This window comes from Culex pipiens, unplaced genomic scaffold (assembly GCF_016801865.2).
Source record: "Culex pipiens pallens isolate TS unplaced genomic scaffold, TS_CPP_V2 Cpp_Un0001, whole genome shotgun sequence".
Classification (NCBI taxonomy): domain Eukaryota; kingdom Metazoa; phylum Arthropoda; class Insecta; order Diptera; family Culicidae; genus Culex; species Culex pipiens.
Genome location: NW_026292818.1, coordinates 496,040 through 510,854, shown reverse-complemented (window position 1 = coordinate 510,854; position 14,815 = coordinate 496,040). Strand labels below are relative to the sequence as shown.

The window sequence follows — 14,815 nt, the reverse complement described above, 5'->3', positions numbered from 1 at the left end:
CCTATGTCTGAAAATATTTTTATCTGATTCCTCGGAAAATTTCACATAACATATCAAAAAATGGTGAAGTTATGTTTTCGATACTCTGAGATACGATTGTTTGAAAATAAAAACTGGTTTTAGTGAAAAAAGTCGATTTTTTCCCGTTTTCGTCATTTTCCAATTTTTGCGCGTGGCGCGTCGGAAAATCCAGTTTTTATTTTCAAAAAATCGTATCTCAGAGTATCCAAAACATAACTTTACCATTTTTTGATATGTTATGTGAAATTCTTCGAGGAATCCGATAAAAATATTTTCAGACATATGCTCTTTGGTCCCGAGACCTTCAAAACAGCATTTTTAGTTTTCATACGACCTTTTCAAATGTTAAGCTAGATTTTTGAAACTTCTTACTATTTTTCCCAAATAGCCAAACTAATCACCTTTCTTTTGCGTCTAAGACAGCTAAAATTGGATGAAATGGCGCGGAGATATGACTTTTTGAAAAAAGTGGTTTTTGCGAAAATCGACGAAAAATGCAATTTTTTGAACCACCCTAACACGGCGTAGGTCACCCTAATGGCTAAACAAAAAAATACGGGTCTAATTATTTCGGCCAAGGATCCCCCAGAAAAAAAATTGAGCCCGATCGGAGAACTTTTTTTTCGAATCATGCTGTTTTCGTGGGGAATAAAAAAACCCTTATCCAAAACTCAGGGAGCAAAAAATTGTAACTCATCATAAAACGATTATTTTTTTTCATTTAGTTCGAACGATTTTTTTAAGGTTGTTAAAAAATAAATGACCAAAAGCTGTGAAACTTAAGTACTTTAAACTAATCATTCCTCCATACAAATTATTTTTTTTTAAATCGCAAGAAGTCGATTTGGATAAAGCTTATCTCCATCGATATTTAAATTTAAAATTGTGACCATTCTCAAATTTTAGGGATTGATTAAAAAAAATCGATTTTTTAATTCGAAAGATCGAAAAAAATACTAACATTTAATTTTGCCACATTGAAAATTGGAACGACCGTTAAAAAATCGTTTTTTCAAATAGAGAATCGGTTGTACCCGACCCTCTCCGATTGCAATGAAACTTTGTAGACATGTTATCCTACGCTTATATAAGCTATTTTTGTTTATATGGAGCCAGTTGCACTCGAAAAGGGCGCAAGTGTTTTAAATATTTTTGTATTTCGTGATTTGAATATTGCTGTATCTCGAAGCCGTTCATCGTATCAAAAAGTGGTCAAAGACAAACTTGTAGGAAATTTTACGGGCTTTCCGAAAAAACACACTGAAAGAAAAAAAAAAACTCCACTTTTATGAGATTTTTAAATTTTTAAGTTTAAAAGTTAAATTTAAAGGTGAGCCCACGATTTTTTTTGTTCAAAATTTTTGTGAAAATAGCCAAAGAAGTTACAAAAAGACTCACAAAAAATGCAGGATGGAACAACTCACATAAAAAAAATACAAAAATCATTTACTGAAATTGTTTTTTTAATGCTCTAAACGTCAAAATTTTCAAAAACCGAACACGAGAGTCGATTCTCCAGACAATTTTACATAAAAGTCTCCATATTGACCATTGTCCTAAGTCCAATCCTTGTGAAGTTACAGTGTTTTAAGTTTATTTTTTTTAGTTTTTGATTTTCTCATTTTTTAAAACTTTAACTTCATTTCAGGATTTTTTTTTTTGTAAATTTCAGAATTTGTGATTTTTTTGTTTCGTTTTTAGTTTCGTGCTCTACATTAGGGACCAGTACAAGTTTTTCGTAGAATAAAAGTTGCTCAAAGTGACTTCCTAAAAGCAGTGTTTAGTTTAGCAGTGCACTTGATAAGAAATCAGTCAAGAACAATTTCAAATGGGTCGCAGCGGCAGTAAAGTAAAGAAGAGTGGGTGAAGAAAAGCCCCAAGAAAGGGTCTCTTGTATTCTGGAAAATTAACATCTTCAGTACGTTTTCCGACAAATTTTATCAATTGAATTTAAGGTAGTTGAAAATCTAGATTTGTGTGTCCTGAACAGTTATGTGCCCAAATTGGGTTTAAAATAAAATAAAGGTAAAAAATTGCTGATTTATTTATGCTTCTTTTGCTAATTTACTTTTACGTAAGGCATTCGAAATAAATTAAATTCCATGCTTTTTTTTATAAATAACCATATACTTTATTCAACGCCATATTCCTATAAAATCAAATTCAACAACAAATTGTACATCTAACTCTACCATCGTATTTACAAAAGTGATCCAAAACAGCGCCAAATTGCAGTTGCTCTCTCGCTTGGTTCAATCCACACTGGTGTGATAGGGCTAGCCCTACTTTTACACTTCTACCATTTATCTAGCTTTCTTAAATAGTTAAATAATTTTGATTGATTACACTTTGGTTCCGATTTTGTGGCGTGGTCCTAGTACTAGTAGTTTTTTGCTCTACGCTCTAATGGTGTACATTTTACTGGTAAAATGGAATTGTCGTAATTTACTGGTTCCAATTTGATTTTTTTCTTATTTTCTGCAACCGTTGTGATTGTTATGCGTCGAAATAACTCGCGAAAGATTGACTAATCGCTAGAAGCAAAAACAAAATTAAAGGGTAAAACAATAAACTGCTTACAGTATAATACTAATAAAACAAATTAATGCAATCTATGCGCATCAAATGCGATCGCGAAAGCGCTTTCCGTTTGCTCTGGGTTGGTTGGTTGGTTGGTGGTTGTGGTTTTGCGTGTGTACTAAAGGCTAAAAAAAGTAACAAAAGGACTTGAAACGATTTTTGTTTTCGTGCTAGCATAAGTTTAAATTAGTTTAGCTTATACACTAAGTATGGTAAAAACATTCGCCCCCTACGAAGCCCATCTTTTCTATTGTATTTTTTTTAGTTAGTGATTTGTAGATTTGTATTCAACTTAGCCTAAAGTGTGTGTGTAATTGAGTGTAGTATGCAAAATTGCTTTTAAAAATCTGCTGAAAGTAAATAACCGTTATTTGCTGGTGTGTCTCTTGAACTGTAGTCCGCGTGCTTGGTATGATTGCAGCTATTATACTAAATGTGTTGAAAAATAAATGAAGCTTTTGTTTCGCTAAAATTTCGTTACTAATACAGGGGGGGTTTCAACGTAAAATCATAACTCAATTTGTACTTGTTTGAGATTTTCTCATTTGTTCCAATTTTGGTTTAATGGCAAACTACGAAGAACCTTCACTCCTGGGCTTTATTTTTTTTTGTTTTCGCTCAGGATGCTTCTTATGCTACGATTTGTGTTTTGATTATACAACAAATTCAGGTGTCTATAGTGTTTGTTTGTGTATGTGTGTGCACTGGTTCGATTTTGCAGTGTTTGTTTGTTATTTGTGTTTTTTGTGGAGGGTTATATCGTTGTACACTAGCTAGCTAATATCAAAAATATAGTACGTCTATTAACTGATTCGGGGTGGTGTGATGGGCGATTGTCTTGCAACTTGAAAGCTTTTTGTATTTTTTCAAACTCAAGGATTTTAAACCATTTAAGTTTTTTTTTAACAGATACCGGACATACGTTTTAAAAGAAAAGTGAAATTAAATATAATAAAAACATTTTGGGTGTTAAAGTTAAGCTTAACTTTGTGATATTATTGTTCACAACGATAAAGCGAATTTTCCTGGGTACAATGAAAAACCCGGAAAGGATTAAAAATTGATTTTTAATTCAATTTTTAAAAATAACGTCACGGTCCTTCTTGAAAGAAACGACAGCTTGTTCGAAGGGGACCATAGTTGATCCATTTAAAAAATGTTGTCCAGCCAAATTTTTTTTTTGCATTAAAATGAAAAAAGTGATCAGAAATGGTTTTAATCGTAAATCGTAAAACAGCAGGGAAAGCAAAAAAAATCACTGTTCAAAAAATAACATTTTTTGTTAAAATTATCTAAAAAAATGGCGCGAAATCGAAAAAGAAAAAAAAATTAGAAACATAAAAAAAAAGTTTTAATAAATTTTGAGCGGTTTTAAAATCGGGATATCCGTGTACCAAAACAATATTACACTGTGATTAGGCTTTGCAAGAATTTGGTTTGGAGTTTGGACACGATACTTGGAATAAACAACAACAACTCAAAAAACCACAAACATCAATGCGGCCAAGCATACTGCGGAAAGTTTACCGTAGAGAGGATTCTTTGATTTGGATTGAGTTTGATGGATGTTCAAACTTGTCTGACAGGAATGGTCGTGACGTTCAGTCAAAAAAGGTAAATATTATGATCGGATTACAAGACTGTAACGGGAATTTCAAGCATCTTTCTAGATTGTCAACAAGTTGCAAGATTCAATTCCACCACAAACCACCCCAAACCCTCATATAACTGCCCCTAGATCTCAATGAAGATCCTTTCCTCCTCCGGACACTCCTCCTCATGATCCTCCTCCTCCTCCTCATCATCGAACTGCAGCTCAAACGACTGCTCCGGATCGTCCACCATGGTGATCTTTTGCCGGAACGGTCCGCGCCGCGCCTCGACCCCGTCGACCCTCCGCGGAAACAGAATGTCCCGGAAGTGGAACTTGACGTGGTCCTTCAGCGCCGCCTCGTCCTTGTCCGTGTGGTCGCAGTGATCGCAGCTGTAGAGTTGCTTCGAAGACGATTTCTTGATGAGCGTGCGTTTGTGCGTTGGTTGCGGAGCGGGTTGTTTGACCCGCGCTGATCGACGGATTCGGGGAGGGTCGGTTTTCTTCGCTTTTGGTGGGGGTGGAGGCGGTGTTGGTGGAGGTTGTGGTGGTGTGGGTGGAGCTGGAGCAGGTTCCTCCACCTGCATTGGTTCTACCGCTGGGACGGGATCTTCCACGATGACGGGGTCTTTAATTGGGGCGGAATCCTCTACCACAACGACAGGGTCTTCAATTGGGGTAGCGTCTTCTACCACTGGGACGGGATCTTCCACCACAACGACAGGGTCTTCAACTGCAGCAGAATCTTCTATTACGATGGGATCTTCCACCAGGATAGGTTCTTCCGGTTCCGGCGGTTGCATCGCTTCGTAGTCCCTTTTGACGACCCAAGCCTTATCCCGGTGATCGTCCCCGACGCGAATCGAGATGATCTTGGGCCGCGGATGTCGTTCGCTTTCGACGTTGTGCCGGCGAAGTTCCGCCGTTACGATGCGGTAGTTGAGTCCGTGGACGTTCCGGTGGTTCGCGATCCCGGACTCGTCACAGGTAGAGAACGAACACAGGTCGCATTTGTACTTGTCCTGCTGGTGGTGCTTGTTCTGGTGGATCACGATTTCGCTCTCGTCCAGGTATCGCGCTGGACAGTTCTTGCAGTAGTACACGATCTTGGGGACCAGTTGACCCTTGCCGGTGGAGTTGCTGCTGCTGCTGGAGTTGTTGATCGCCGGTGTTATGCTGACTTCGTGGCCCATATTCTTCGTCAGATCGAGGATCTCCGCCGGAGTTAGACCACTGGACTTGGTTGCGTTGCCCATCACTAGGGACAGTTCGCCCAAAGGTTGTTTGGCCGGAGCTTCACTAACTGGTGAAGCAGTGCTGTGCGAGTGCGTTTTCTGGTGCTGAATCAACAGGTGCTTCTTGGTGACGTTGTACGAGCATTCGCTACACTGGTACGGATCGCCACGTGGTCTGTGGAACGATTTGTGGTACGCAAACTGGGTCTTGCTGTCCGTCACGTACGGACACGCCGGACACTGGTATCGCTTGGAGCGCGAGCTGCTCGCAACCGGAACCACTTCCGGTTCCGGTTCCGGCTCGGTCACTCCGTCACTGGTATCGGTTTGCATCGGCGTCGGTAGAGTCACGGTCGTCCTAACCAGCGGCGGGAGTTCCAGCGAGGATTCCTCCGTCAGGTTAATGAATGTCATGGGAGTTGTTGAGGTCGTCGGAAGCGTCGTCGTCGTCGTCAGTGGGGACAGGAGCGTCAGGGGAGGGGGACCACCACCGTCACCAATCGGAATCAGCACCATCGGCATCTCCTGGACCACCAGGCTGACCTCGGGCACCAGCTCTATCGGGTGCAGCGTGACCGGCTGTACGGTGATATCCTGTGAAACTGAGTCGAATGATTGAAATGGCTTTCGCACTTTCTTCAAATTGCGTAAATCAGTTACGTTTTGCGACACGCCGCCCGTTGCCGGCTGTTGTTGTTGTTGTTGGTTTGAAGAAGAAGTTGTTGGTGTTGTTGTTGTTAGTGGTTGATTTTGCTGCTGCTGTTGTTTTGCGGCAGTGTTGACCATCTCGATCAGCACGTTGCCGTTATGCTTTAAACGGCAGTGTCTCTGGAATTGGATAACGAGAAAAAGAACGAATTATGGACGATCTTCGAAACGGCACCTATGATCGAGAAAGGGAAAGAAACGAACGTATAATGCGAAAACAAGTGCAACAGAACAACAAAACGTAACGTAACACACAAATTGCAACTATTGCTAAGCTAAGAACTAGGTGCGGAAGCCTCTAGTGATGAACTACAAAAGCGTGCTAAATGGTGTCTTATGGCTTTAAAAGTGCGGTGATTTGATGCTTTCACGAATTGTGCTTAGTTTTTAAGAATATAAAATATCATTACTCAAGAAATCATTTTTTTTTCTTCTGGCGAAATTATTTGTTTTCTTGAGCGAACTGCATATTGAACTTACCATTTTAAATAACTTCAGATTAGTTGATTTAATTTATGATAGAAGCTGTGTTACACAATTTTCGGGATAAAGATAAGATGTTTCATCAATGTTTTTTTGTTTTATCTGATATAGATAACATTTTTCTATAATTTCGCAGCCGGCCTATGCCCAGGAGGGTGCCCACCAAAAATTATATAATTTTCCACAGCCGGAAAATTGGTGTTATTGATTTACAAACATTGGCATCACAGCATCGATTTGTTTTGAATGGTCCAAATGTTACCATCTTTTTTCCTAAAACGTAGATTTTTCAATCTCCTAAAATATATAACTTTTGACTTTTGAGATTTGGGTGTGAATGTTTCCAAAGATTTTTTTGTCGAAGAATGTATAAGGTGTAGCAATCCAAAATTTCGCGAATTGAAATCAAACATCAAAGAATTGAAACTCTTTTTCTAAACAGCGACGAGAGTGTTCCTATGTAAACACGGGTCATGCTCATGGCTTCAGTTAGCATGTTTAGGTTGATTTAAAAATCTTTAGAATTTTTAAAAATTTCCGATGTTTAGTATCGCAAAAAGTTTTTTTTCGATTAAATTTTAGTTTTCGTCAAATCTTACATTAAAAAAACTAATGATTACTAAAGTGTAAAATGCATTTTAAAACACTTTTTGTATTCAAATGTTGAGACTATGGCCTCCCCTCGACCCCGGCCAGAACCGAGGGACAAAAACTTTGAATTTTTTTTGCATCAGCCTAATCACAGGATAAATATAATTTCTTCGTTAGTTCTTCGTCATGTTAGTTATGTCTGTGACCACTGTACCTTTTTTCAAACAAACTTTTTTCTTGATCGTTTTTAGGAAATTTCCATAAGTAGATTAACATCAATAATAAATTCATTTTTGGCTATAAAATATTAATTCAATATTTATTGTTCATGTTTTTTTTTTACAAAGTCTTCGTTTTTATGTATGAAATATTAAATAAAATCAAGTGTGAAGTGCAATTGAATTTTTTTAACATAAGGTTATCTAAGGTTTTTAGGTAATTGTCATTATTTTTGTTCGTTTGCCTCACATGGTCGAAATCGTGTTTAAAACAAACAAAAGCAAAATGTCTGGTAAATCGGTTTGCAAAATTTTCTCATTTACTCTCAATACAATGTTTAAAAAAGCAAAATGTGGGAAATTTTCAGATTATTGAAAATATTTTTTTCAATAATGGACAAACACGGGCATTACAGTCCAGACTCGGTAATCTAATCACGTAAAAAAGTTGTGTTGTCTTGTTTTTTAATGTCGAGCTTAAGCATGACCCCTTAACTACTCAAAAGTGATTTAGAATTTTTAAATCCAAGATGCCGGCCAAAATGGCGGTGATGAAATATTAAAAAAATGCATTTGGTAGTTTTTAAGGCAATCAACAATCCAAGTTTGAGTGAAAAAGGGTCGCAGAATTCGAATTTGTTGTTAAAAGTAAGAAAACGAGAAAACGTTTTTTTTTTGTTCGTGATTCGCTTATCCCAAGTCCCATACAAACCTACGGATAATCGAACTTCGGATAATGGAAACTTCGGTATTTTGAAAAAAAAAAAAATTTCTAGAAAAGTTACCAAGTTAATGGCTATAATTTGAAAATGGTGCACTTTAACTAAATATAACTACGTTCTTTTAGATTGTGAATTTAATTTTACATTGAAAATCACATGCAATCTGATTTTTCAGATTATTTTTGAAAAATCACTAATAAACCAATAATCCCCTGGAACATATAAACAAATATTTAAAAATGTTGTAAGTTTTGAAAATCAACTTTTAGTGTCAAATTTTTTTTTAAAAAAATCAGTAACTTATTTTTATTTGATGAAGTCCTCATTTATACCTTAAACTTTTCTGAAGACAGCAAGTCATTAAAAAAATCCTTCATAAGATACAGATTTTCGTATAGACAGCTGCCAAATTTGTATGGAAAGTGATATAAACAAATTGTAAAATAGTTTCTTTGGGCATACGGAAGGCTTCCAAAAAGTTGAAGCCATAGAATAAAATGGAAAAAATCGGATGACCGATTTGCTCAAAAAGCAAATTATTTTTGTAGAATGTATAGGAGAGTGGTTCAAATTTGACATTTCGTTTTTCAATACAAAGCTGAGTTCTTTGATATAGGTACTTATCTTAAATTCCAAATATGAGCTCGATTGGTCAAAAACTCGAGCAATTAAAATAAAAAAAAAGGAAAATTCCATATTTATTGTATTAGATAGCCTATATAGAGAGGCGAATTGTAACGAATCACAAATCCGCATAAATAATTTCAAATCTTTCGATTGGAACTCTGTTTTGACAGCTCGATTGGAACCCAAATCTATTTTGCTGGTATATCTTTTTTGCTGGTACAGATTTTTTTTTATATTTGAGAGTCTGTACAGAGCTCAAGAAAGCTAAAAACTTCAATGTTATACGTAACGTCATGATTCGAAATCCGGACACTAAGTAGCATATCAGTTTTGTTATAGCTCGCAAAAATGCATGCAATAAGTTGGAAATGTAGAAATATCATCAGGGGATGAAATAGTCAATTTTAATTTTTCTTTTCTAAACATTTTTTATCAGAATTTCAAAACTAAAATGTTTTGTTGTGCTTCAAATCCCGGACACTGATAAAAGCTGATTCGAAATCCGGACACTCGATTTTGCTTATGAATCGCACAAATTTGGACTGAAATTTAAGTGAACGGAATTCTTTAAGTCTCAATAAAGGTCATCAAAACAATCGATATTTTGTTTAAATATTTTCCAGAATTTAAGGAAATCACAACCATAAATTTCTGCTTTGCCTTCCCGGTGCTTCGAACGCCTTTGAAATATTTCTGCGAAATGTTTCACAGTTTTGGTAAACTCACGTGTTTATTTAATTTATTTGTGTTAGCATTTACTACAGCGTCCAAACATATTTGAAATGAAAGTTGATTTTAGAATTCATCAAATAACACAGTTTTGACAATAATTATGCGAACTTATATAAAAATAATTGATAAAACAAGATGAGGTGTCCGGATTTCGAAGCGTCCGGGAATTCGAATCATGACGTTACCAAACCTTTTGCAAGAAGGTGCCGTATATGTCTATGATGTTGGCATTAATCGCAAAAATGGCTAACGTGTTCAATAATAACTGAAAAGATGACCTTTTCCATAAAAATTCGTATGAAAAATTGATTTTGCTCGGGCAGCTCCAGTTTTCGTCTAATCGAGCTCATATTTGAAAATGATCAGAGGTAGGGGGAAGTGGGGCAAGTGTAACAAGCTAAGGTAATGCTCGTTATAACCCATTAAAAACATTATACAATCTGTCGGATTTTTTTTATAATCATCTTATTCCAGGTCTTGACTAAGACTTTGATAGAACAAGTTTTTTTTTAAAATCCTGTTTTTTAATGTAAAAAAATGATATTAAATTTTTTGTTTTCCGTACGTTCTACTCAACTAGTGGGGCAAGACGAACAACCCGTTTGGATTTGCTAACAATTGAACTGTCGTCACTTAGATACATCGGATTAGAATGTATTTGAAACGTTTCTTTAATTTTCAGATGAAATAATAATATTTTACTAAAAATATGATCGTTTTTGCGAAAAAAATAAATTACTTCGTTGATAAATAGTAAATTTTCATAATATCACTATATTTTGAACGGACAATTTTTTTTAACAATTATTTATCAGTTTTTAAGTACTTTTATGTATTTATTTCCCAATAAAATATGTTGTTGCAGCAATTCGTATTTTTTTTTCCATACTAAAAATCCAAATGGCACACTTGCCCCACCTGAACAAGATTTTTTAAAAGCTCTCAACAAAAATAACCAAAACTAACATCATACTTTATAATAGGTGAAAGTCATTGGTAGGGACACTACTGATCTAGGAAAAATAGCATGTTGATAAAATGAGCCTTAAAACGAACCCTAAGCCTTAATTTGTACTTTCCAAATATTATAAGAAAACAAAGGTTTAGAAAAAAACTTGATTCAATCTTATGCCCCGTGGCGTTTACGTCGTTTTGGCGGTTATGTGGAAGTAGAATCAGCTAAATGCATTGCTAGCAACAATTCCTCATACTGGAAATAATCAAAATTGTAAAAAATACGGCCGTACGAGCAATTCTCGAGTTTTTTTTGAAAAGGTCCTATAAACAAAATTTTCAATTTTTGCTTTTTGGGTGTTTTTAGAACCGCCTTGAGTCAGGGGTATTCAAAAACACCCAAAAAGCAAAAAGTGAAAATTTTGTTTATAGGACCTTTTTTTTTTTTCTTGCCCCATATGGTCGTCTTGCACCACCTTCCCCTACAACAAATGCGGTTAAATTTACGCAGTTGGTCTGTTTGTTGAAAAGAAAAATGTATTCGCGTAGAATAATTTTTCTTTTTTCCAGTTGCTTTCAAATTGCTATATAATTGTTGTTTCATGACAATGAAACAACTATGTTTTTCTCTGACGTTGCCTTTTTTTTTGTTTAAATCATGCATGTTCTAGCAGCAAAACGGTGTTAAATCAGTGACAAAAACAAACAAAACAGTGGACAAATCCGTGGGCTTTGGTGATGAAAGCTAGTCTTAAAGTCTTTACGCTTGGGGACGATAAGATTGGTTTTCCCAGGTCCTGTGGGTCGTCAGGACTTTGGCAGCCCTACGGCGCGTGCCTCCGGGTGGCGGATGGAGGATAAAGGGATGAGTTAACTGTAGTGACAGGCTGCAAGGGATCCGGATCCTCAGCAGTCTTCAAAACGGTAAGCTATCCTATGGGCAACGCTTACAAAGATGTTCTCTTAAGAACAAAACGACCTCTTTGAAGAAAAGCGCTCACGCGGACCAGATCACCACATGATGGAAAGTGCTTTTACTCTGTAGTACTAGCGCGAGTACTCACACGATAAGCTACGATGCGCGACGAAATGTTATTGTTGTCATATTTATGTTAGTTTATTTTCGGAAGATACTGCTGTTCTTTTTGTTCTGTTCTTTTCGAACCAGTTCCAGATCATACAAGCAGCCATGAATGAAAACATGAACAGCCAAAGAAAGCAGCATACACCAGAAGGAAGGAAGACGAACACTAAAAGGACGATGAGAAACTACAGCGTCTGCGTGATGTTCCGGATGCGGCTGTAAGCGATTGAAACTTCAACTTGGGGATCGCCAAGGCATGTAGGCCATCAAGCAATTGCAGCTCCCGCAAAAAGTGCCTTTTCCAGTGAGCGGTAAGATGGGTACTACCCAAGGTATTACCCATCATCAGGTATGTGACTTTAGTTGTCTTTATTATTTATAGACGGCTCACTGGTTGTCAATCTCTCTATGTTTTCCTACTTCTGTAGAAGATTTTTTTAGTTCTTAAATTTTCATATTTCGATGCTTTCTTTTTCCATTTCTTTTTATCCCAACTTTTCTCTATTTGACGGTCTATCTGATTTTATTTCAACTTTTTTTTTGTTAATATGATCTCAAAATGACGATCATGCTTTGCTTAGATATTCTAATCGAATCGGCTTTTGGGTTCTTATTTTATTTGTCTCGTAGTCCCTTAGTTATTGACAACCGAGAGTCGACTCTTTATATTTTTCTTAACTATTATTAACTTTACAGGTATATACAATAATTTCCATTTAAAAAAAAGTTTTGTTGGCATTTTCCCTTAAAATTAATTTTGCGTTTATTGCTTTGTCGGAACAGTCATGTTGTCAATCAGTAAAAGTCCGTTAGCGTATGGAAAATGTACTACGTTTGCAAGTGCTACTTGATCCTGGTTTTGAGAGTTTTAAAAGTTTTACTTTTAACAGTTAGAACCTTCAAAACTAGTTTTGGGGAGCTCTTGCAAACGGTGTTTTTATGACACTGTGGGGAGCGGCGATAGAGAACGAAATATGGACTAACTTGATCCTAGCTGTCCTACCTCGCTCCGCAAAAAAAAAAATATATATACTTGTGTTGATAGAAATCACAGCTTTTATAATATGTAAAATTACAAGATATTGCAATTTTTTATTCGAGTCTCAATATTCTTGTTCGTAAAATCTGTTAGAAACAGGTTTAAAACTGTTTGAAAATGGGGAGGAATAGTTAGTTTTTTGTAACTTTTTCTAGGTTGTTTAATAATTCCAGACTTCAGTTATGTGTAAGCCAGTTTAGTAATGCTATCAGAATTTCTGATTTCAATTGAAGTGGTATACTAACCATTCTGAATTGTCAAAATTTCCATAGAGTCTCGATCAATCAATAATGAAATGATATCGGACAAAATTCGTTAATCTGTTGAACTAACGGTTTTCGGATTATGGTTGTATCGATCATTGTTGCGAATCGAGAATCTACTGGAGTTTTGACGATCAAATAGAGCCTAACATTTCAAAAGGACACACAGGTGTGAACAGGATTGTGTCTCTTTCACTCAAATTACATACGATATATGATAGGGATACACTCTTGTTTGCAGAGCTTGTGTGCCCTAATGAAATGGAAGGCACGAAATAGTCGTCTTAACAACGAGTGTTCAACTTGTAAAATATGAACGTTTCATTAATGTTTATTGTTTTTGGAAGCAGCAAGACAGGTTTTAAAAATAGGCAAAGAAATGTTTGGCTTTGTAATTAAAATTTCGGGGATTTGAGATTCAAGTTACTTTCAGACAGTTTAGTTGAGGTTGTTGTTTCAAGTTAGTTAGTTTTTCTGAAATGAATAATTGGACATAAATGATTAGTTAAATTAAAGTTAGTTGCAGTGTACGACAAGACAACTGACGGACGCGACAGGACGGGGTCCAGAAAAAATGCCCTTGACAAGTTAGTTTTCATCTTTCATTTTCCAGTTAATTTATTTGATTACCTTTAGATTTGAAATACATCATTGGTTTCCTTTGTATAAATCTCAATTGAGTTTTTGATTGAATCATAATTTCAGATTTCCTATATTCAGTTTTAAAGTTAGATTAACGTAACTGCTTAAGTCATCCAAGTTCTTACTACTCACACCTACACTAATTTTCTTTCACCTTCCCCCTCCCGATCCCCTATATCTTCCGGTGGTGTTCATTTGGTATGCAATACTAGTTCGGCCACTACCCTTTTTTCCACAAGAAACCGGACTTGGACTGACTTGAGGCCGCGTCCCCCACCTTGCTCCGTAAAACGAAAACGAAACGAAACGACAAAAACAAACAAAACAGTGGACAAATCATTTGCGGTAGCCATTGCAAGAACATCACACAATAGAATTGCACAGAAGAAAAACGCACACGAAAACTTATAGAGCAAAAGTAAAGAAGAAGACAAACAAACACACGATGTAGTGAAATTTTGAGCTTGTGGCAAATACCTGAATAACATGCTTCCAATTGGACACCTGATGACAATGACCGCACCGGTACGGGGCACTCGGCCGCCACGACGACGACGACGACGACGCGTTCGACGCCGTTGGTGGCGAAGAAGTTCCCTTAATGCCCGTCGAATTGGTTTGAGTAGAAGGAGTGCTCACTCCGATTGTTCTACTATTGTCCACCTCACCACCACACGACACGACACTAGTAGTAGTAGTAGTAGTGGGGATAGTACTGTTACTGTTACTGAAGGAGGTGAAGGTTGAAGTTGATCCCAACCGATTGTCATTAGCTACAACAGCCTGAGTAAGGTTTAATCCGACACCAATTAATGTAGTAGCGTTAGTAGTGGTATAATTGTTACTGGGGAAGCCAACGACGGTTCCGCCCCCGCCACTCGGCGGTGAATTGGCCACCGCCGTCGCAGAACCAGCACCACCGGAAGAGGAGGACCCACTATTATCCACTGTCGGGGCCGCCAAACCACCGACGACGACCCCGACGACGCTTCGTCGGCGGGGACTCGACGTAACCGGCACCACCAAACCCGGTGAGGACGTTGATGTTCTGGATGTGGTTGTTGCTGTTCTGAGCGGGGAGAGTGTGGGGTGATGGTTGTGCGTACTGTTGTTTGCTGGCGCGGGACTTTCGGCCGAGGGGTCCGCCGAAGGTTGATCGTGCTGCTGGTGTTGGTCTTCGCACAGGTCGATGTCAGCGTCGGCGCCGGACTTGTCCGCGGAACCGCTCAGGTGGGTCGACTTGATGTGCAGCAGGACCATCTCGCGGAAGGGGTTCCTGGGGGGAGAGGGGGGAAGGAAAATGAGCTTAGGTAAAACTGACAGAC

The 14,815-nt window shown here is 37.4% G+C and overlaps 1 protein-coding gene across 8 annotated transcripts in view; it reads right to left on the bottom strand.

The window, feature by feature from the left end:
* Window positions 1–2,127: 2,127 nt before the first annotated feature.
* The window catches only part of LOC120417571 (uncharacterized), a 68,858-nt gene continuing 56,170 nt past the window's right edge, over window positions 2,128–14,815 (bottom strand). For all 8 annotated transcript variants that reach the window (XM_052711318.1, XM_052711319.1, XM_052711323.1 and 5 more), the window contains 2 exons: window positions 13,968–14,766; window positions 2,128–6,255 (listed from right to left, as the gene is read on the bottom strand). In XM_052711318.1, coding sequence (XP_052567278.1) covers window positions 4,336–6,255; window positions 13,968–14,766 — 2,719 coding nt within the window. In that variant the 3' untranslated portion in view covers window positions 2,128–4,335. The remainder of the gene's footprint in view (window positions 6,256–13,967; window positions 14,767–14,815) is intronic.